Raw genomic sequence first — 24,854 nt, forward strand, 5'->3', positions numbered from 1 at the left:
ACTTTATTGTTTGTTCATACTTGAGTGTTTTTTTGTTTTGTTTAAATAGGCCTATCTTATCAATTGTGTATGGAACTGTTACAAATATATCAACAGGAATGTGCCTGATATAGCTGTGTATCCTGCGTTTGAAGCTTCTCCACAGGTATGGTGCCAATTACTGTCATTTAAAAGTGAGACTGAAAGCAGATGTAAAAACTTAAACCTTCAGTTAATAGTTTTATCATTTGTGTAGGTGAATGGGAATAGTATTCTTAACTGCAAGGCAAGGATACTTCTGTTGTGTTGTAAATGAGAAGTGCAGTGGAAGGTGTAGTCACTTTATTTGCTAATTTTTCAAAATAGGCTACGGTATGTTTCTTAAGTTCCTTGGAATTCCCAGGTACTGCATGGCTACATCTCTGTACTTTTATGAAGTAGCTCCTATCATTTGCTTGATATTTGCCCTTTTAAGTTAAATCACTTGGCTGTTTCTAGTCCTTGAGGAACCAGGCTTCTACAGACAAAACAATACAGTGGTGTGAACTGACACTTCCATAATAAGGACTAAAGATATCACTAAGAGTTTAAAGGATGGGTGATATGTATAGAATAAGTGCACAGGTTTGAAGATGAACTCTTGGGGCACCTGTCTAGTATGCTTAGCATACTATAATGAAAACCATAAAAGGACGCCAGTCCTTCCAAAAAAAAAAAAAGGCGAGAGTGGAAGTTGCTACAAACCAGTTCGAAGATGGCCAATACAGGGTGCGCTGACAAAATGTACCTGACGAAGGCCTGCATGCCGAAACATTTCTACACGCAAGGACAAGATGTACCTGATGATGGCCTGCGTGCTGAAACATGACCTGTCATACCCGATAAGGGCCATGTTTCGGCACGCAGGCCTTCAGGTACATCTTGTCAGCGCACCCTGTATACTGCGTCTGAAGAATAAAATTTTGTTATTGGCCATCTTGGAACTGGTTTGTGGTAGCATTCTATAACTGCATTATTGCATGTTGTATGCGTCAAAGCCCATTTTAGGCCGTGGACTTTGTGGCATGTAACACATAATTGTGGCATGTAACACATGATAAAGGCCTTAGTTTGGTAAGTGTGGGTATTTGGAGGGGGGTAGTAGGGACGTTGTCTTTCTTTAAAAAAATAAAAAAAAGATGGTAGGTGATTTCTTATCAGTGGCAGCAGTGATCTCATGAAATATTGCAATGACATATTTAATATGCCACTAATGATGCTGACACACACAAGAATAGACACATTTTGATCAATAAAAATGTTCTATATATTGCGGGTTACCACATTTAAATATTTTAACACTTGTGTTTAGTCAGGAAGCCAAAACCTCCAATTTATTCTTCAAGCATGGGGGAAGAAGTAGCCCAGAATTCATTCTGCACTCCATAGTCATCTTCTCTCTGCATTTCAGAATTAGTGATACTGAGCAGCTTCTGGGGAATGTCTCGTGCATTAGTTTTTGTTGCATGAGACAACTCCCTCCATACCACAAAGAGGAAAATGCCCATTACAAGAATACTCACAGGGCTATCAGCCCTAACACTAATAACATCTCTGGAAACTCTAGAAACTGAAAGTGAGCACAACAACATACCGATACTCTGTGACTTACACCACCCAGCGGGAATAGTCACCCTCTTCCCAGGGGAACTCGGACAGTCAGAAGAGGCACTCCAAAAAATGGAAATCACTCACTCGACGAACAACCAAAACAAAAGAACAGAAAGGAGAACAAGAAATAACAGAAACCCAAACAAACAACGAATATTAGCGCAGTTGCGCTAAGAGGACGAATATTTACCAGTACCAGTGGGATATATCATTAATTCTTCATGTATAAGTTTCGTTATTACATTTACATAACATAAATGTTGGAAAAAAGAGAAAAATATATTACAGGAAAATCTACATACATAAGATTGAAATAGCTTATAATTTCGTCCACTACTTATTATAGGCAAGATACAAGGAAAAATATAATTTGAAATATAATTCTAACAAAAGAGGGGATATGTTAAAAGGACCACTAGTGATTGCCAGCATTCTCATCTGTGGGGGCATTGAGACTACCAACTACTTCTCCTTCATGAGATAAAATAAACTCCTGTAGTTTACTTGATTTAAAAAAAAAAAAAACATAATTAACTGCATTTAAAGAAATTAAACATCTACATGGAAATTTTAATAGGAAAGTCCCATTCAAAGCAAGAACCCTTGATTTCAAGTCTATAAATTGCTTTCTTCTTTTCTGAGTCTCTCTGTTCAAGTCAGGAAACACCAGTATTTTAGTTCCAAGAAATTGTGTTGAAATGTGTCTGAAGTAAAGTCGGAGTATGTTGTTTCTATCGGTCTCGAATGCAAAAGTCACTATTAAAGTTGTACGCTCCATGATCACATCAAGAGAACTTTCCAAAAATTCCGTTAAGTTGTTGTTGAGGGTCAGCAGGAACCGATGTCTGAGTGATGTAATATGCCTTAACAATAGGAGGAAATGCTTCTGTAGGAATCATCAATACTTCTGTGCAGTACTTCTTAAGCATATCAATGGGAGTAATCAAAGGAGATCTCGGAAACTTAAGGAATTTCAGATTATTCTTCCTCATTTGATTATCTAAATATTCTAATCTTCTGTCCAAGATATTTCTATCTTGGATCAAGGTTCCAGTGGAACTTTGCAATTTTTTAATTTCATCTTCATTCATTTCAATTTTTTGTTCATTCAATTCAACTCTTTCAGTAAAAGAAGTTTTACTGATTCAATGCCAAAAGTTCTTGCTTAAATGAGTTATTTACCTGAAGGAATGAAGTGTTTAGAGTCTGGATAGCTTCCCATAGCACATCTAGTGTTACTACCACAGGTTTTACAGTAGTCCCGAAACTTCCAGAGGTAACTCCCTCGATTGGAGAAAACAGAGGGGCACCAGCTCCAACTGTTTCTGTTAGTATCTTTTCCATCGGCGTAGACGAAACATCAGGGCTTCTTCCAGCCTTCGAAGTGGAATTAACATCTTCGGGAAACTCCCCTCGGGGCTCAACTGCTGTCGTTGTTTCCCTTCCTGGTCTCGGGGGAGGTAGCTGATAGAGCGGGCTTAATGAAGCCGCTTCTATTTTGGATTCCCCAGCTGAACAAGGGGATTCAATCAAGGTAGGCCTTTGCATAGCCGGCGGTGGAACTCTGAAGTCTTCTAGCGTCGTCTGTCTGAGAGTGGGATTAACACCGGGGTTAGGGGAGGCTTTCACCCCAGTTTTCCCTTTCCTTTTCCCCATTTAAAATGAGGAAAAAGAATTTCTCTTCAAGAATACACAATTCAGATTGCAAGAGCTCTCAAACCACATCTCCTCCCACAGACGCCATCTTGCCTCAAACTCCCAGTGGGATATATCAATACCAGATCGGTGGTAAATAAAACAGAAACAATCAAGGACTGGATAACCGATGAAGACCTTGGTCTTATCTTCCTTAATGAAACATGGATATATGACAAAGAATACCCCACTGTCCAGGATCTATGCCCACCAGGTTATGAAATCTTACACTGGACCAGAAAAGGAAAAAGAGGCAGGGGAATAGCACTGATCTACAGAGCCTTCCTAATGGTTGAAGCCATAGTGGAATCTATAACACCACAACTGGAAATCACCTCGTTCGCAATCAAAGACCAGACCCTACTCAATCAACTGTGCTGCATCCTATTCTACAGACCCCTAGGAACCTGGAAATCAACCCAAACAAACTTCATGGACTTCATTCCAAGTGCATGTGTTGCCAACCCCAACATCCTGCTACTAGGTGATATTAACCTACACCTAGATGACCAGAAGGTAGATGGCGCTAAAGAATGCAACAGATTCCTTCAACTATGGGACCAGCAACCACCAGTGACCACAACCTTTATCAGACGCCATGCTGTAGACCTACTAGCCTATAGATTCTCAAATGATAATAACTTCAATATAGAACCTGACATGGACAGCATCCCCCTGGTCTGGTCACTTTAAGCTAAGTATGTCCCTCCGCTGGAAAGAACACATATATAAATTACGTGGAAAGATTGATGCAACCAAATTTTGGTCAGCCATATACAAAGACCAGAGGTGTCCAGCAACCGACACAGAAGAATTCCTATCAGAATAGGACAAAAGGTGTACCAACATACTGGACACATAGTGCCTATGAAAACAAAAACTGGACAGAAGCACAAATCGGTCCCATGGTTTGATGAGGATCTAAAAGAAGTCAAAATCCTCTGCAGACGACTAGAACGATCATGGTGAAAACACAAAAGTGAAACAAACAAAAAACAGCATGTAGAGACTCAAACAGGTACAAGATCAAAATCAGACTGGTAAAAACAAAATTTTATAAAGAACAAGTAGGCCCAGACTACAAAGACACAAAGAAACTATACAAAATATTTAACAACCTAATAAACACCAATCCGCTAATGACGGCAAACAACAACCCCCCCCCCCCCCGCCAGCTAATGTCCTCGCTAGATACTTTGAAGAAAAGGATTCTCAACTTAAGGAGAAACCTTAAACAAGATGACATAAACTTCGAATCCCTAATTGACGAACTTGACCACCCCATGGAGGAAACGCCAGTAGACAGAACATGGACCACCTTTACGCAACCTACAAAGAAGATAGTAATGCAAGTGCTAAGGAAATTCTCCACCTCTTACTGCATGCTAGATACATGCCCCAGCCATGTACTAAAAATAGCCCCGGACCGATTCATAGACCAACTCATCTCTCATTGAACTATGTTTCAAGCAGGTTGTTTCCCCACAGAAAAAAAGGCAACATACTGCTTGCACCAGTCCCAAAAGACACCAAGTAAAACGTCAATGACACTTTGAACTACAGGCCGGTGGCTTCCATACCTTTAACAATTAAAATAATGGAAGGAATAGTGGCCAACCAACTAACTGACTACATTAACAGATTCTCCATACTACATGACTCCATCAGGATTCAGACCCCATTACAGCACCAAAACAGTGTTGACAACACTACTGGCCAACTTCAAAAAGGAAATCTCAAACGGGGAAAAAAACATACTTCTATTTGACATGTTGCGCGCATTTGACGTGATCGACCACCTAATTCTCAGAAGAATCCTCGATAAGATTGGAATTGGAGGCAAGGTGCTTAACTAGCTCCAAGGCTTCCTGACTACAAAATACTTTCAAGTCAAGACAGCTTCTTCTCTCTTCCCTCCATGGAAAGTAGAAGTGAGGTCCCCCAGGGCTCGCTGCTGTCACCGATGCTTTTCAACCTAATGATGACCACCTCCCCTAGCCTGAACACTATCTAAACAAGGCTTCAATCCCCTTATCTACACTGACGACTTGTCCATTTACATCCCCTTCCATAAGAACCTATGCAAAATCATGTTTGGAATTGTGGACGGCTTAAGCATAATAGAATCCTGGGCATCATCATTCAAGCTCAAACTGAACAAAGGAAAAAAACACACTGTCTGTTAGGTTCTCAGGTTCAAAACACGCAGACAGGGACTCAGGAGTAATTGTGAGCCCTTGGGAAGCAGGCAAAACCCACCAACCAACACTGGAACACACGGGACTGGACCTAGGCTTCACCTACACTTAGCTGCCGTTCCCCGGGGGTTGAGCCCCTGGGTGCAGGCAGCCGGCAGGGCTTGGAGGAAAACTGGTACTGGAACTAGCAGGCAGGAACACCAGAGAACTCACACTAGGAGGGACACTAAACAAGCCAGACCACAACAGGGTTCAGGATAGGAATCAGGATACAGGATTTCCAAACAGACCGGACTGGAAGGAAACTGAAAGCAAGCAGGGCAGACAGGGGTTCAGAAGTGCCCACAGGCACCTAGACAAAAGCAAGGCAGACAGGGGTTCAGAAGTGCCCACAGGCACCTAGACAATAGCAAGGCAGACAGGGGTTCAGTTTACTCAGGAGGGAAAGGAGGCCAAAAGCAGACAGGATTCAGAAGTGCCACCAGGCACCCAGACAAGAGCAAGGCAGAAGTGCCAACTGCACCAGGAATACAGGGTTCTCAGACAGGAGGAAAAGGGAGCCAACAGGACTGGAATCTAGGATTCAAGGCAAGCAAGACAAGGCAGAAGTGCTAACAGCACCAAACACTAACCTGGACCTTTAGCGTTTGCAAAGGCCCTGAATGGAAGAACACCACTTATTTTATTTTTGTTATATTTGTACCCCGCACTTTCCCACTCATGGCAGGCTCAATGCGGCTTACATGAGGCAATGGAGGGTTAAGTAATTTGCCCAGAGTCACAAGGAGCTGCCTGTGCGGGGAATCGAACTCAGTTCCTCAGGACCAAAGTCCACCACCCTAACCACTAGGCCACTCCTCCACTCCTGACAGATGATGTCACAACTACAGGACTGAGGCAGAAAGTATACTGAAGCACAGAGAGGCTCAACACACACAGGTGCAGTATAGTGGAGTAATTAGAGCCACTCTGGAAGCAGCCAACACACAGAGACAGAGGTAGAGCTAACTCAGGCAACACACACAGGTGCAGTATAGTGAAGCAATTAGAACCATGCTGGGAGCAGCCAGCATACAGAGACAGAGCTAACTCAGGAAGGACAGACAGAAGCCAGCTAAGAAGCTGACTACCAGAAATAAGGTAAGTTTGAGAGGGGTCACAACCACAATCGTACAACTGTCTAATACTCACCTCATCATACAGTATTGAATGATACCCAAATATTGACGCCATGGACACATCCCTCTCAATATCTGACTATCAAAAAATCCTAGGAGTCTCTGTCGACCGCAACTTATCCCTTGACAAGCAAATCTCAAACACAATGAAGAAAATGTTCCAAACCACTTGGAAACTGAAAAGCATAAAGAAATACTTCCCGAGAAACGTATTCCGCACATTAGTTCAACCAATGTCCTCGCCCATGCAGATTACTGCAATGGAATTTACTCCGAATGCAGGTAACAGCTACTCAACAGCACAAACACTGCAGCCAGACTGATATTCGGAATAAATCGATACAAAAGCACAAGACCATTACTCCTCAAACTTCACTGGCTACCCATCAAAGAATGTATATCCTTCAAAATCTGCTCTCTACCCCACAGGATAATCTGGCCTTGCACAGAAATACATGACAAACCTCATAGAACTACCTTTGCGAAACACAAAGGCGCAAGAACCTACATCACCCTTCACTTCCCCAAATGCCAAAGCCTAATATACAAATCTGATTTGTATTTATTTGATAGAGGCATATAAAATAATGAGTGGAGTGGAACAGGTGGATGTGAAGTGTCCACACTTTCCAAAAATACTAGGACTAGGGGACATGCGATGAAACTACAGTGTAGTAAATTTAAAACAAATCGGAGAAAATCTTTCTTTACCCAACGCATAATTAAACTCTGGAATTCGTTGCTGGAGAACATGGTGAAGGCGGTTACCTTGGCAGAGTTTAAAAAGGGGTTAGACTGTTTCCTAAAGGACAAGTCCATAAACCACTACTAAATGGACTTGGGAAAAATCCACAATTCCAGGAATAACATATACAGAAAGTTTGTACGTTTGGGAAGCTCGACAGGTGCCCTTGGCCTGGATTGGCCGTTGTCATGGACAGGATGCTGGGCTCGATGGACCCTTGGTCTTTTCCCAGTGTGGCATTACTTATGTACTTATGTACACTCTACCAGCTTCACATACATTTGTCCCAAAATCTGGAACACAATACCGAAAGTCCTAAAATGGACTACCAACTACTTAACTTTTCGAAAACACCTGAAAGCCCACTTCTTCAGACCATCTTTCTTCGAAGATCACGCCCAGGCCGACTATCCAAATATACAAAACACCACGACTTACAAAGTAACCAACAACACGTCAACTCACAATGAAAATGTGGGGTACAAATGCAGAAATAAGATATAGCAAAGAATACCAATTTAAAAAGAAAAGTAAATCTTTGACACAGTTTATAGAGAAGAAGAGAGAAATATCCTAGAAATGTCATGGCCTTCTAAAGCATTGCAAAGCTTACAGGGTTCTTATCTATCATGGACCCAAAAAAACTCCTTTAAGTACAACAAAATTAGCTTAGTTAATAAATGTCTTCACATTTTCTCATAATCCATATATTTTTGAAAAATTCCAATATTAAAAAAAATTATAATTGAGATGAGTGTTCTAATTTTGATGATAATGTAATTTCATTGCCTGACAGAGGCCTGTGTTTCACACTCCAAGCTGCTTCAAGGGCAATTTTTCAGACTTCTCATATTGAGAGATAATTGAGAAAATGTGCAACTGAAGATGATAAACTAATTTTGCATTTAGAGAAATTTTTTTCTGGGCCTATGATGAGAACCATATGAGTTCTGCTTTAGGACAAGAAAATTCTGCGGTGCTTTTCTGTTCTGTGAATTATAGCAAAGGTTTACAGTTGACTTTTGAGATTGAAAATGTAGAATGCCATATAAATTAAATGGCTTTTAATTCCAGCAGTAGAATGATTTTAAGAGCGGTGTTCTCTCCTCGCCCTTTAATCAGTGACTAGTACATAGGATATTTCTGCTGAAATGGTGTGCTAATTTTTGTTGCTGGAGCAGGGAATTCTGTTGGTTCTTTCTGAGCCATTTATAGTGGTATGAGGTACACTAGTTTGTGTCTTAACTCTGCCTCCAGTGCCCTAGTAAGTGGGTGGTATTTAAAAGCTCTACAGTACTCCTAGGCCCCAACTTTCCCAAAGTCAATTATGTCTGGCGCATTTCACCCATGTATGATTGATCTCTGTTAACAAGAAGACTTCAGATAGTAGAATCTTGTGTGTTTTTGGATTTCTAACATGGAAAACAAGATCATCATTTTAAGGGCATAGCTTAAGGGAAAGAACGCTAGCTATGATCTTCTGATTTGATTGTTGTCGGCCTTGGACCATGACCAAAGCCTTATCCAAGCTATTTCTTGCTCCCTATACCACAGAAATGGGAAATGAAATCGTGTAGAGAGGATGGCAGACAGGTTTTTCAGAGTTGGTGCTGTCGTCCATTACGCCGAGAGAAGGTGCAGCTGATGTAGACCTGGTAAACCCGAAGTAGCAGGCTAATTCTAGTCAGAGCTATTAGTTTCTTGTGTTGTGTTAGGCTCCATCTTCTGGCACCTAATGTATTTCATTATAGGAAACTGTAGCAACTAGTACTGGAAATAATAGATGTCATCAGTCTTTTTTTCTGTCCAGTTCTGCCACACTTTTTTTCTTTCCTCGTGCCAGAGCAGGTATTGAATTTTCTCTTCCCATTTCCACATGCATCCTAGAGATGGTTTTGGTGACTGCCTAGCTTTTCTATTGGTGTGAGCCAGGGGAGGCAGTATAGGGGAGTATTGGCAGGTGACTGCAACAATGGAGTAAGAGTAGGAAGGAGGAGGCGCGGGTAGTAGGTGAGGAAGTGGGGAATCAGGTAAGAGGTGAGAAGGAAGAAAAATGAATAGAAAGTGACAATTGACATGGGGGAAACTGGTGATTGGGACAGCAGCTTAAAGAAAAATAAGAATGTGTGATGCAAACTTGCCACAAGTTTGGTTTGTGTCCTCTTTATTTTTTTCTTTTAACCTTGCCACTTTACTCTCAAGAGACAAGGGGTCTTGATTTGTAGTGTGCATGAGTCTTGCCTTATTCATCTAAGTGTCTCTTTGTACTTAGCAAATGAATGCTATTTTGACACAATAGGAGATTTTAATACTGTAACACAAGTAGACTCTTATTCGAAAGATGAAAGTAAAGGGTAACCTTCATGGCCTAAAAGGAGTAGCCCTGATATCCAGCTAGATGACTAGCACAGTATATTAGATTGCTAATAAATTAGATCACAAATACTTTCCATTTGCTGAGCACAACCCCCCCCCCCCCCCCAAAAAAAAAAAAAACACATGCCTTGAATAACAAGCTCTCATTTTTCTTGCTCAGAGAAGGTTAGAGTGAGTGAATCTGGCATTTCCAAGGAGCTACTCATGAAGGGGTATTTTTACTAAAGCTTAGCATGCGCTAACAGAATTAGTGCATGCTAAATGCTAAGAAGCCCATAGGTATAAAATGGACTTCTTGGAATTTAGCATTCGATAAGCTTTAGTAAAAGGGCCCATAAGTCTTTACAGTATTTGTAGAATGTTACCTCTTGATATGAGATGCATTTTTGAAAATTGTTGAATACATAGCAGTTTTTAATGTCGCATTCCCACAATGAGATGATATGCAAGTGCAATATGTAACTGTATATTAGTTCAAACTTTGCTATGTTATATGACATTTCGTCCTTTAGATTGTAAGCTCCTTCGAGCAGGGACTGTCCTTTGTTAAACTGTACAGCGCTGCGTAACCCTAGTAGCGTTCTAGAAATGTTAAGTAGTAGTAGTAGTAGTTATATGAGTGGGAGGAGGGAGTTTTTCTTTTCCTATATAGGTTCCTTTATTCTCAATGTGGGTCTGTATATTCACCTTTAAGAAATCTCCTAACCCTCAGAGTACATAATGCAAAACCATATTCAAGCTAATAAGACCAAAGCCCAGTATACTTTTCCAATTGTGGCCAACCCAGGTCGCTAGTATCTAGCAGGATCCTCAAAATGTACATATTCCATGATGCTTCCTCAAGTCTACCTTGTCAACAACAGTTTATAGATTTTTTTTTCCTCCAAGAACTTATCCAAACCCTTTTTAAATGCAGCTAGACTAACTAGCTGCTTTTACCACATTCTTCAGTAATGAATTCTAGAGTGTAATTGTATGTTGAGTGAAGATACAATAATCAGTATCCAGGGATATAATGTCAGTTGTAGATTAAATTATGCTACTAAATTATGTAATGTTAATGTTTCTACTACCCCCAGTACTTGTATTAATTCAGCAACTAAGCTAAATCTCCTGAAGTTCCTAAATTTACTACTACTACTACTATTTAGCATTTCTATAGCGCTACAAGGCGTACGCAGCGCTGCACAAACATAGAAGAAAGACAGTCCCTGCTCAAAGAGCTTACAATCTAATAGACAAAAAAGTAAATAAAGTAAGCAAATCAAATCAATTAATGTGAAAGGGAAGGAAGAGAGGAGGGTAGGTGGAGGCGAGTGGTTACGAGTCAAAAGCAATGTTAAAGAGGTGGGCTTTCAGTCTAGATTTAAAGGTGGCCAAGGATGGGGCAAGACATAGGGGCTCAGGAAGCTTATTCCAGGCATAGGGTGCAGCAAGACAGAAGGCGCAAAGTCTGGAGTTGGCAGTAGTGGAGAAGGGAACAGATAAGAAGGATTTATCCATGGAGCAGAGTGCACGGGAAGGGGTGTAGGGAAGGACGAGTGTGGAGAGATACTGGGGAGCAGCAGAGTGAGTACATTTATAGGTTAGTAGAAGAAGTTTGAACAGGATGCGAAAATGGATAGGGAGCCAGTGAAGGGTCTTGAGGAGAGGGGTAGTATGAATAAAGCGACCCTGGCGGAAGACGAGATGGGCAGCAGAGTTTTGAACCGACTGGAGAGGTGAGAGGTGACTAAGTGGGAGGCCAGCAAGAAGCAGATTGCAGTAGTCTAAACGAGAGGTGACAAGGGTGTGGATGAGGGTTTTGGTTGAGTGCTTGGAAAGAAAGGGGCGGATTTTACGGATGTTGTAAAGAAAGAAATGACAGGTCTTGGCAGTCTGTTGGATATGAGCAGAGAAGGAGAGAGAAGAGTCAAAGATGACCCCAAGGTTTCGAGCTGAGGAGACAGGGAGAATGAGAGAGCCATCAACAGAAATCGAAAACGGGGGGAGCGGGGAGGTGGGTTTGGGGGGGAAAATGAGAAGCTCGGTTTTTCACCAGGAAAGGCTGATACCTTGAACAAGGCCCTTTGATGCTTGGCCAATGACTGGAGAATTATGTAAGATTAAGGCAGTTTATTCAGTAACACTTTGTTTTAGCAAGCTGTTGCAGTGAATGAGAAGTTGTGTATGATATGTGCTCAGATGTGATTTTGAGAAATGTAGGAGTTTTCTTTCTTTCGTAGTGTTTTTTTTTTTTTTTTTTAAATTTCTTGTCAGCTTACACTGTTCTGAACCAGCGATGGAGGTAGAGAATACTAAATTCAACCAGTGACATCACTAGGTGTTATCTGCTGTGGTTGTCTCTGGAACAATCCAGTATTTTTCTTTACCTTCCAGCAGGTGGTAGGTTGTGCTGTGAGGCATTGTCCCTGGCCTAGCTCCCCACTCTGCTGGCTGTAGCCACACAGCATGGTCGAGCCTAACAGCCACTCCCTGGTCAGCCTCAGGACTATACCTGGTTGAGCTTGGAGCTTGTCTCCGCAGCCCCCATTCACATTCTGTAGTGCCTCTGGGCGACGCTTTGGCTTGGTCCCGAGGAATCTCACCTGAGGGGTGCAGGTGCCCATTCACCCTATTAGGGTGTGTCCCCTATGTGCGCCCTTGCAGCTCCCAGGTGCTTAAATTGCTCCCAGAGTGCCCTGGGCAGCCCTTTTTAACATTTTTTAGGGAATAAGGCTTTTTTCGCTGCTCCTGTCATTTTAAAGGGGTGGGGGGGAAGCAGAGCAGCTCTGAACAGAGAAATCCCCCATCTTATGGTGGAGGGATTTCCCTGTAATTAAGGGAACTCCCTTAATTTGCACCCTCAGCCTGCGACGGAGCAGCATCCAGTTCCATGGGTTGAGGCAGGCTCGGGCAGTGTATCAGGCCCGCACTTGCCGGACAATCGCTGAGGATGCCTTTTGGGTAGCGCTGCTCTATGTGCAGAAACCAGCAGCTGAACACAGTTGCCAGTTCTGTCTGCACATAGCGCGATGGGTGGTTTCTAACTTTGGAAATGGTTCGGGGGGGGGGGGGGGGGCCCTCTGGAATGTCGGCCATTTTGTCTCCCTTGGGGATTTTAGTCTCCTCAGCAGCAGGAAGCTGTCCCTTCCACATCGGGGGTAGAGGGCCTACCTCACATACCCTCCTTGGGTCTGTTTGGGAGAGTCTTGATGGGGGGGCCCTTTGGCTCCAGAGCTTGGTACAGTTGATCTGACAGCAGTTGCATTTGAATGGGCCCCCCACCCCTGGAGGGCGGCTCTGGTTTGGCTTCCAAACGGCATAGGATCGAGCAAAGAGTGCTTGAGGTGCCAATTCCCTCAGAGGAGGTGGGGAGGACTCCGAGGTCTTCTTCTTGAACCCTTGTCTGAGGCTCCCCATCTGAGGAAGCTGAGGAGGACAATTCCATGTGATCAGTTTCGGCGAGAGGACCTGTCTTTTGTGTTAATGATGTTATTAAGGCCTTTTCTATGCTGTGAACTTCAGCTGTGGACTCCATTGAGGGGGATCCACTGCTAGAGGGGCTCACCGGGCCCCCGAAGCATTTTCCTCTGCACAAGGCTCTTATCTGCATGATGGCAGAGTAGGGTGCCAGGACTCTATATCATCACTCTAGAGGAGGTTGAAAGGTATTGGTCTTTTCCTAAGGTGAATGCTCTGGTCTCAGTGGTCACCAAGGTGATTGCTGTGCCAGTCCAAGAGAGCTCTGCTCTGAAGAAGCTCCATGACATGAAGGTGGAGAAGCAGCTTCTACTGCCCTGATCTGTGGGTATATCCAGTATTCAGGCTGCCATTTGTGGCAGTTACATGGCAAAGGCTGTGCTGTGGTGGTTGCAGCAGCTCCTGGAGTTGAACAGCCTTTTTGGCGGACATTCTATATGATCTGGTCTGCTTAGCTTCACGCTCAGTGGCCGCTTCAGTGGTCGGATGCCGGTGGTTGTGGCTTTGCCACTGGGTGTCGGATATAGCTTCCAAAAAGCAGAGTCTGCTGCCCTTTAGGGGGTAGTTGGTCTTTGGAGAGGACCTGGAGAAGCTGGTGAAGGATATGGGGGAAGCACGATCTCTTGACTCCCTGAGCTGCGGCAGAAAGGCTCTGTGTTCCTCTGCTTTTAAGAGGCATTCCAGAGAATCAAGATGGTATCTGCCTGCTCGCCAGTCTACGTCTGGGGGGGGTGGGGGGTGGCCAGGGCAGGTCCTTCAGGCAGGGTTCCTTCAAGACCCCAAAAGAGCAAGCCTCACTGGCGCCTTCAGTACAGGCACAGCCCCCTGTTCTGCCCAATTAGGGTGCATTGAGCCCCTCGGTGCCAGTAGGAGGCAGGCTGTCTCTTCTGGGATGAGTGGGCTCTGGAGGTGGTCAGCAGAGTTATTCTCTGGAGTCTGACATGTTCATGGCCTCATCCTTCGGTTCAGCTCAGAAGCAATAGGCTGTTGCGTCCACTCTGCAGCACCTGTGTGCTTTTGGGGTGGTAGAACCTGTGCCTCCGGCAAAGTGTGCTTGCCTCAGGGTCCAACACTTTCGGAAGAAGACGTGCTCAGTTATAGTGTCTGTGAGGCTGGGGTAAAATGGGGGAACAAGACATATTTTTTTTTAGATATGTTAGTGATAGAAGGAAGTGTAAAAGTGGCATTGTGGGACTCAAAGGGGAAGAATATGTAGAAGCTAATAAAGATAAGGTGGGATTGCTTAACAAATATTTCTGTTCTGTGTTCACAACTGAAGGACCAGGAGCAGGACTGCAGAAGACAGACAAATAGGAATGGAAGGATGGTAGCCCACGAACGATTTTCAGAGGACTGTGTTTGTGAGGAGTTGGCTAAACTAAAGGTAGACAAAGTGATGGAGCCAGATTGCATACATCCAAGGGTACTGAAGAAACTGAGGGAAGTTCTAACTGCTCTGTTGGCTGACCTTTTTCAGTGCTTCTCTTTCTCTAGTCTGGAGTGGTCCCAGATGACTGGAGAAGAGCAGAAGTGGAAGTAAGGAAGAGGTTGGGAACTACAGGCCAGTAAGTCTGACTTCCATCATAAGCAAATTAATGGAAACGCTTTTAAAACTGAATAGTAACATTTTTGGAATCCAAGGGATTACAGGACCAGAGGCAACATGGTTTTTACTAGAAGTAGGTCTTGTCAAACAAATCTTTGTCTTTGTCATAAAGCATTTGGGGATAGACTTAAAAATCTTAATATGTATTCTTTGGAAGAAAGGTGGGAGAGGGGAAATGTGATAGGGGCATTTAAATACCTATGTGGCATAAATGCACAGGAGGCGAGTCTCTTTCAATAGAAAAGAAGCTCTGTAACGAAGGGTCATAAGATGGTGAAAGAATAGAAATAACCTGAGGAAAAATACTCCTTCACAGAAAGGAATTTGTGGAACGGCCTCCCAGTGGAAGTGGTGGGGATGAAAACAGTATCTGAATTCAAGAGAGCTTGGGTCAAGTACATAGGATCTCTAAGGGAGTGATAGGGAGAGTAGATGACATGGATGGGCAGACTGCATATGCCATATGGTCTTTATCTGCCTATATTTTTCTCTGTTATGACCTCATGGAGGCTTAGCTCCATATCCCTATCGTAGATCATCACAGGAGATATCTGCGCTTCTGTGTGTTGGACAAGCATTTTCAGTTTCAGGCCTTGCTTTTTGGCCTGGCTATGATACCATGCACATTTTCCATGGTGGCGGTGGCAGCACTTCTTTGGCACCAGCAGGTTCAGGTTCATCCATATCTGGATGACTGGCTGATTCGGGCAAACTCGGCAACGGAGGTCTTTCAGTCCACCGATCGGGTCATCTACATTGTGGAGTTCTGGGGTGGGTAGTGAATCGTCCCAAGAACCATCTGTGTCTGTCTCAGGTTCTGGAGTACCTGCAAATTTGCTTTGACACGTGGCAGGGGATGGTGTTTCTCCTGGAGGAGCGGGTGCAGAAGCGCCGGTGTGCAAGCTTCTGCAGCCCATGGTCTGGGACTACTTGCAGCTCCTGAGCTCCATGGTGGTGACTCTGGAAGTGGTGCCTTGGGCAAGAGCTCATATGCGCCCTCTGCAGCAGGCCCTGTCATCCCAGTGGGCTCCAGTCTCTCAGGACTTCAGTCTTTCGCTTCTGCTTATGACCATGGTCAAGCTCAGTCTGGCCTGGTGGGACTGTCTGGTAAGGGGCATCTTCGGCAGGGGCCTGCATAGATGGAAGATCCGGATCCCTTCTTGCTTACAGTGTGGTCATTGAAAGGCGGTGCTTAGAGAATCTTGGGTTTTCTCCTGCATTGATAGCTACCCTGCTGTGGTCCAGGAAGACCTCCATATCCCTGGCTTACGTTAGAGTCTGGAGGGTTTTTGAGCCCTGATGCGAGGAATGGATCCTCCCCCCCCCCCCCCCCCCCCTCCCGGAGGACTCAGGTCCCCAATAGAGATTCCTGAACAGGGCCTTGCCTTGAGTGGTGGCATTACCTAGCTTTTCGGGGAAGGTGAAGGGCACCTATCTGGCTTTGCAAGGGGAGATAGCTCATTTCCTGAAGAATGACGCACTTCCTGAAGAAAGTGCCGTCTGCTTAACCCTTCCTTTCCTTTGTGGGACCTCAATTTGGTTCTCTAGGCATTGTGAGGGGGCGCCGTTTGAGCCCTTGCACTCTGCTTCCTTCAAGGACCTCACTTAAGATGGTGTTTCTGGTAGCAATCATCTGTGTTCAGAGGGTCTCAGAAATTAAGGCCCTATCATGCTGGAACCTGTATCCCTTGCGTACAGTCTCGTCCTTTCAGCTGGTGTGTTTGCCCTCCTTCAGGGTGGGAAGTGGTTCTGCTGCAGACCAGAGGCTCTGCAAACTGGATGTTTGGAGGGTGCTTCTCCAGTACCTGGAGTAGACAAATGAGTTTTGCCACTCTGATCACTTATTTGAGCTCTTTGATGGCCCTCAGAAGGGTCAGGCAGCTTACAAAGTGGATTAAGGTGGGTATTGTCACCTACATCAGTATGGGTAGTCTGGTGCCTCAAGGACTGAAGACCCACTGAACCAGAACTCAGGCGGCATCTTGGGCGGAGGCCCAGGCTGTTTCACCTTAAGAGATTTGCAGGGTGACATGGTCTTCCCTCCCATTCCTTCGCTAAGCACTATCGGTTGGATACTCTGGCCAGGGTCTGTTCGGACTTCGGCAGAGTGGTCATTCTGGGGGCCTTGTCTTCTGCCCAGTAGGTCTGCTTTGATACATCCTGTTGGTTAGGAACAGTGTAAACTTGATGCTAAGAGAGGAAAAATTACCTGATTTTTCTTTTTTGTAGTCAGCGTTGCTGTTATGAAATCACGCCCTTGGAAGACCTTGGCCCCAGGGTTCTGGGCATGCTCTGTTTTGAAGTAGTTGAAGAGTAAGATCTGATTTTCATTGGAAGCCATACCTGATATGGTTATTACCTGGTATATGGAGGGTAGCGAGTGCCACTCTATGGTGTTTTTGCTCGCTTGCTTATCATTGCAGCTGCAGTGATTGGGGCTCAGTGCATTATAGAAAGGGACCTTCTGCTGCTTGGGCAGATGCATACTGGATTGTTCCAGAGAGCACCACAGATTATACCCGGTGATATCGCTGGTTGGATTCAGTTTTCTCTACCTTCATCTGCTGGTGGGAATGGATAAGACCCACTGGTTCAGAACAGCGATGCTGACTAAAGAAAAGAAAATTATCAGGTAAGGCACAATTTCTCCTTGATCTCCTCTCCCAGTCTATATCAATATTGAACAAGGGCCACAGGATCTTCAAAACGTTTTGTACATGTTCATCCAGAAAACAAAACAGTAAGGGTTACATCTGTGCTTCCTCTCTGGGAGGGGGAGGGGCAAATGAATTGTATGAGCACTACTTGTGCAGCATTTTAAACCCTAGCTGATTGGAGGCATAGGAGCAGCACACAGCTGCTAGTCCTCACCTTTTAATAAACATACAAATTTTTTCATATGAGTGAATATTGTTTTCTTCATGTTAAAGTGGTTTCAGTGCATAATGACTTAAAATTACATATGTATTTTGGTTTACTTTTACAGTATATTCTCCCATCCTATGAAATGGCAGTGAAGATGCCAGAAAAGGATCCTCCTCCTCCCTATATGCCTGCTTGAAGCACCTCCCTTTGTTGATAAAAGCATCTTATATTAGTTTCTTCTGCATGAGTGATGGGAAAGGGGTGATTTTTTTTTCTTCTTTGCAAACTTGTTCTAGATAATAGAAATTGATTTAAAGGAAATCATATTGTGGAAGTTTAAGGGTCTCAGCATATTACAAGCGTATAAGCACTTTTTATTCTTTATTTTCTCTTATTTTATTTTCTATTGAACACTTGGAGCTTTTAATGCCTTAAACTGTAACCTGAGTATTTTTGTAATACATAGCTTGCAAGACCTAAAGAGGTTTTCAGAAGACAATCTGTTAACAAATTGTTTCTTCTTTAAAATGTTTATTGGTAGTTTTTAGGAATATGGTACTTAAAACCTTTTAGTTCCTTTTGCACTTTTCTTTACTTTACATTTATATTGTCAGGTAGTACCCTAAGAAATGAGGGAAAATTGTGGAAGATTTACACCCTGCTGTGTACGCATGCAAAATGCACACTGGGTGAACAAAATATAAGATGTGATAAATGATGGTTGGCATGTTCTAATCTATATGTATCCTCATTTTTGTGATAAAATAAAGCTTTGGTAAATATTTTAAGAACTGTTTCAATATAGCATTCTCCCACTTCTCATCCACCTTCTGTAAAGATTAGATTTTCAACATGCTATTCTGTATTAAATGATTTATTATGGATATACATTTTTAAAAATGGTAATATCGGTAGAATTGTGTAATTCCCAGAACTTGCCATTTCATTGTTGGTGGTTTATTTTTCTTGAAGCTTACATGGCTCCCATGAAATATCCATCAGTGGTAAAATATTCCTTTTTAAAAGTGTGTAATACACCATATTTTCCCACTTTGAAGATGTTGTAAAACTAGAGCAACAGCAGTGAAAGGCAAGGGCTTAAATGTTTTCGGGTTTTTTCCCCCAAATTAAAAAAAAAATGGAGTTAATTTGCAGTAATTCCTGTTCAGCTCCAGTAGTCCACAGAGCAAATAAAAGGATTTTGCATGACGTTTGTGCCCTTCTAAGGATTCTTGCCTTTATTGGGCATAGTGGACAATAACTCAGTCTCTCCCCAGGGAAGCTGTGCAGTGGACTTACTTCTGTCCTAGATACTAAATAGCCACAGAAGCCAAACCTGAATACTACCTAACTTCTGGCATGTTCAAGGAACTGCATCAAAACAGTGAGGACAATATAAACAAACACTACTGTGGCAATATTTTAATGGAAAAATGCAAAGAGTGGGAGAGCGACCAAGGATGCCAGAAATGAACATCCTCCAGTTTCTGGCATCCTTGGTCGCTCTCCCACTCTTTGCATTTTTCTGTTTTTACCGTGGGGTGTTTGAGTTCTCCTCCGCTTGCCGGCGGATCTCCTGCAATATTTTAATGTCCTTTTTGAAAAATCGAACAGCTCGGAATACAAAATTATCTTTCTGAACTACAGATTTACTTGGCACAAGGTATAGTACTCCATAGATCTAATCAAATGTGTAACTTACCTTGCAAGCCTTAATTGCTTTTTACCCTTTTGTAGCTGGGTGTGCTGACAGTTTTTGACAGCCTGATCTTTCTTGTAAACTTCACAGGGAGGGCAAATTTTTCAGAAGCTATCTGAAAAGTACCTAACCCTAAAGTGTGCAGTAGGTATCAACAAGACATACTTTTTTGATAGATAAGGTTTAAGTAGTCTAAGAGCCTTTGTAGGATGGGAAGAGGTTAAAGAAACACATGCACACATCATGTTTTCAAATCTAGGCACATTGGTTTATACAGGTGCAGATTTCTGTAGCTACATTCCCTCCCCCCCCCCCCCCCCCCCCCCTCCCGAGAGAGAGAAGATTTTTTTTTTAATTACTCTATGTAAACCACGTCTAGCACATGACCTTAAACCATGTATAGCACATGACCCTTACTCATAATGCCTGCTGCTCCTACTCCCAATTGGACTACTGTGTCTGAATTGCCATTAAAGGATGCATTGGCCTCTGTTGTACGCGAATTACTAAGTTTTTGGTATGGGAGGAAATGCAGTACAAATTCTTATTGTGTTCAGTTGGGCCTTACCTAGCCTGGTTTCCCATCCTCAGAAGGACTCTGATAGCCTGAAAACTGCCTAGGGCTATCCTGAGGACTGGGTTGAGAAGCACATTAGATATTAATGTGCCATAGTGCTGTTCTACATCATACAACCATAGCTTAATTTGTATGTTTTACCTAATTATTCTAATTGTGTACTATGCTAACATCTTGGTTAGCTTATATATCTGAACTTATCCTATTCTGCTCATAGAAAATATGTGTCAATCACAAATGCAGTGGGGATTATGGAAGATGTTGGGAGGGATGGAGAGTTCTTTTCACATGAAAGACATAAATTCAGTTTGATACTGTGGATGCACATACCATCTTCTCTTCAGAAGGCAGTAAGTTAATTTATGCAACCTGCTGTAGTAAAAGCAGACAATAACTTACCAGGCACTAACTGCCAGGTGCTGACCATTTCTATAACCTGCATGTTCTCCACCCCATCTCTGCCCCCTTCTAGTGCTATTTCACGTGGTAACTGTTTTCTGTACATTAGTAAACAGCCTGATTTTGGATGCTTTAGGAAACACGTACAAAAATCCAGTAGTTAACATGGCCAGTTTCAAACCAGAAAAAGTCCAACTTTTTGTTTTGAAATAGCCATTTGTTAGATGTTTTCTTGTGTTCGGTGTCTTTTAGGACCTGTTTTGAAAAAGATAGCCAAGGGAAAAATGCACAAAAATAAGCCATTGTGATGTGGGTGGGGGTGGGGGTAGGGGTAGGGGGGTTGGGATGTGGTGGTGGCGGCAGCAGCAACAACAACAGCAGCAGCAGCATTCTTAGTAGACTGGCCACACAGACATCCCAGCACAGTGGTGGGGCACCCTAGGGGGCACTGCAGTGGACCTTACATAAAATGTCCCAGGTACACATCTCATTATTTCCCCTTTATATTGTATGGTGATCCCTCTAAAATCCTACTGTATACTACTACAATAGCCCTAATGCCTGCAGGTGTCACCTATATGTAGGTACAACAGGTTTTCGGTGGGCTCATATGTTCATCACAAGTGTACTAGTTAGAGTGGGATATGGGCCTGGGTCCCCTTCTCTATAGTGCACATTTAGCTACTCCAGGTACCTGCTTGCTGATCTAATAGGACTAGCCATAACATCTGAAGCTGCTATAGAGCCTAGTATGTACCATTTCTATCGCATCTTTGAGGGTGGGAGGGGGTCAGTGACCACTGAATGAGCAAGGGAGGGGGTCATGTCTTAATCTCTCTAGTGGTCATCTGGTCAGAGAGGCAAAATCGAAAGGGGTGCCCAAGTTTTCCTGAGGGCGTCCTCACAGGATGTCCCGGTGAAGGGGCGGGGAAATCCGTATTATCGAAACAAGATGGGCGTCCATCTTTTCATTTCGATAATACAGTCGGGGACGCCCAAATCGCGAAATTTAGGTCGACCTTAGAGTTGGTCGTCCCTGATTTTTGGCGATAATGGAAACAGAGGACGCCCATCTCAGAAACAACCAAATGCAAGCCATTTGGTCGTGGGAGGAGCCAGCATTCGTAGTGCACTGATCCCCCCCTGACATGCCAGGACACCAACTGGGCACCCTAGGGGGCACTGCAGTAGACTTCAGAAATTGCTCCCAGGCGCATAGCTCCTTTACCTTGTGTGCTGAGCCCCCTCCCCCCCCAAAAAAAAAAAAAAAAAAAAAACAACCCAAACCCACTCCCCACAACTGTACACCACTACCATTGCCCTTATGGGTGAAGGGGGGCACCTACATGTGGGTACAATGGGTTTCTGGTGGGTTTTGAAGGGCTCACATTTACCACCACAAGTGTAACAGGTAGGGAGGCTGATGGGCCTGGGTCTGCCTGCCTGAAGTGCACTGCAACCACTAAAACTGCTCCAGGGACCTGCATACTGCTGTCATGGAGCTGGGTATGACATTTGAGGCTGGCAAAAAATATTTAAATTTTTTTTTTTTTAGGGTGGGAGGGAGTTGGTGACCACTGGAGGAGTAAGGGGAGGTCATCCCCGATTCCCTCCCCGGTGGTCATCTGGTCATTTCGGTCACATATTTGAGGCTTGGTCATAACAAAATGCACCAAGTAAAGTCACCCAAGTGTTTGTCAGGGACACCCTTCTTTTTTCCATTATTGGTCGAGGATGCCCATGTGTTAGGCACGCCCCAGTCCTGCCTTCGCTATGCTTCTGACACGCCCCCGTGAACTTTGGTTGTCCCCGCGACAGAAAGCAGTTGAGGATGCCCACAATTGGCTTTCGATTATGCTGATTTGGGCAACACTGGGAGAAGGATGGCCATTTCCCGATTTGTGTCAAAAGATGGGTGCCCTTCTCTTTTGAAAATAAGCCTGTTAAGGTACCTTTAGGTATTTAGTTATGATGTTGGTGTAGACCTGCTTCAAACTTTAAGCCCTGTATGTTTTTCCTTTGTTCCATTATGGCAAAAAAAAAGAGAGTCCACGTTTTACGAATGCCCAGATCCCAATCCCAACACTCCCCTGTTATCTGTCTTGATATTTTTGACATGTATCCGGGTTTCATCATCCTCCTTGTGCTTTAGGCTCTGAACAAAAGTGTTTGCTTTGCTTACCAGGTAGTTCAGCAGTGCATTATGCAATTAAGAGAAATTCTGCATTTTCAATTAGAGGTCCAGTGCTATAGAATCAGTTGCCCAATTATTTGAGAAATATTACAGAACTTCCTTGTTTTAGAAGAAATTTAAAAAGCACTCATTTATTCAAGCTTTTTTTGTCTTTTATTAATTATAGACTGTTTGTTTTTTTTTTCTGTTTTGCTTTGTTTTATGTTTATTTTATTGTAGTATAGGTGGGCTAAAAATACCTGGAATTACGAAGCACCTGATGAACTATTGGGGTCTTTTACAAAACATTAGTGTGTTATCAGCCACAGGACCCATGAGTTAATCTTTAGTAAAATACCTCCTATTAGGTGTTACTTGAAAAATAAATAACAGTACTGTTTCGTTTGATGCATAATTTAACATATGAAACTCATTTTCACAGGATATTGTGGAGGCAGATAGCATAACTGGTTGCTGTATTATATGTTTATATTTGACTTTATGTAGTATTTCATTTTAGGATTATTATTACTGAGTACAGGGTCCTCATACATCAGATATGCCATTTGAACATTGAGATCAGCAAATCTTAAATCGCTCTGCTTTATGCTTGGCTTCATGTTTAGTAAAACAGACAACCTTGTACTTCAGACTTATTCTCATTTACACTTCCACTCACATTTCATGCATCTATTACATTGCCCAAAGCTCTGTTAACAGTTATAGCTTAGTGCCATGTTTTACTATCATTAGATTTCGTCAGGTTATCTCTCAATATCTGCTAGAAAAGATGAAAAATATTCTGCCATGTAGCTGAAAAGGGGGCACGGCTATGGGAGGAGTGTGGGCATGTCAAAGGTGTCAATCACATTTACATGCATTGTTTACAGAATTTGGGGCAACGTGTGTACGTTTAGACACATTTACACCAGGTTTTCAGTGGCGTAAATGGCCTTGCCTAGATGTACGCATGTCACCCCAGCCTATGCGCTATTCTATAAACTGTTGTGCTGTAGATGTGAATTACAGAATAGCACTATGCGCATTATTTAATACGCCTAAATTCTGGATGCCATATACAGACTCTAGCCCTTTATGTATATTTTTGTAACCCATTTAGATTAATTGGATAACAGTTTAGAAAACTGATACACAACACAATTAAATAAAAAAAATATATAAGTAAAAGCTACTTGTATAAAGTGTTGCCTTCCCTTGGATTGGGTGCCATATTTAACATGGCACTCCAGTAGTATTCTTTCACCATAGGGCAGTTGTACTGTAGTTGAACATTCTGTTCTCTACTGAACCTTGTTCTAGAAAATGGAGATCTTGGTACATAACAAAAATTTATGGCCTGTGCTTACCTTATCTATCTGGTATCTATTGCAAAGGCTGTTAACAGTAATGTCTATATTGCATTTTTTGACACTGTCAAGATGGAAATGATTTAAGACTTTAAACAGCATCTCTAAATGTGGTGTCTATAGACATTTTGGACTAGATTCAGTAAATGGTACTCAAATCTGAGCACTGAAGAAAATATGCACTGAGCACTATTTTATAAATGGTATGCCAAGTTGGGCACCATTTATAGAATAGTACGTAGTGCAGGGTGTAATTCCTCGTGTATAATTAGACATGGATTCTCCAAGTTCTATAATACTGCATGCATCTTTAGTGAACACCCCTGATCCATCCATGCCCCTCTAATGGCCATGCCCCCTTCTCAGTTACATGATACAGGATTTGTGCGTACATCTTTATAGAATAGGGCGCACAAATCCAAATTGCCAATTAGCACCAATAATTAGTACCCAATTGGTGCTAATTGGCTCATTACTCAAATTGCACACACATTGGCCACATGCCCAAATTTGCAAAAGTAATTTTTAGTACCATATATAGAATCCCGGGGTTTGTGCAAGGAATCTTCCAGAGAGAGGGTACCTCTGCTAGTATCTACCTAATTTTTTTTTTTTTAATTTTTGTTACATTTGTACCCCGCGCTTTCTCACTCATGGCAGGCTCAATGCGGCTTACATGGGGCAATGGAGGGTTGAGTGACAAGGAGCTGCCTGTGCTTGAAGTGGGAATCGAAGGCCCAGGAAATTAAATATATAAAGATTCTGAGGTGCTCTATCCTGAATACCTAACAATGGTGGAAGTAATTCAGTCATATAATGCGGTATCTGAGTATGCAGAAGTTTAAAATTATAGTACAGAGTTTAAAGTTCCTGAATTCCTGCATT

General features: G+C 43.0%; 1 protein-coding gene across 1 annotated transcript in view; it reads left to right on the plus strand.

The window, feature by feature from the left end:
• Window positions 1–18,542, plus strand: part of LAPTM4A (lysosomal protein transmembrane 4 alpha) — a 76,456-nt gene extending 57,914 nt beyond the window's left edge. The window contains exons 6-7 of the mRNA XM_030198829.1: window positions 50–145; window positions 17,876–18,542. Coding sequence (XP_030054689.1) covers window positions 50–145; window positions 17,876–17,950 — 171 coding nt within the window. The 3' untranslated portion in view covers window positions 17,951–18,542. The remainder of the gene's footprint in view (window positions 1–49; window positions 146–17,875) is intronic.
• The last annotated feature ends 6,312 nt before the right edge of the window (window positions 18,543–24,854 follow it).

The sequence above is a fragment of the Microcaecilia unicolor genome, chromosome 3 (genome assembly GCF_901765095.1).
Source record: "Microcaecilia unicolor chromosome 3, aMicUni1.1, whole genome shotgun sequence".
NCBI classification, from domain to species: Eukaryota; Metazoa; Chordata; class Amphibia; order Gymnophiona; family Siphonopidae; genus Microcaecilia; species Microcaecilia unicolor.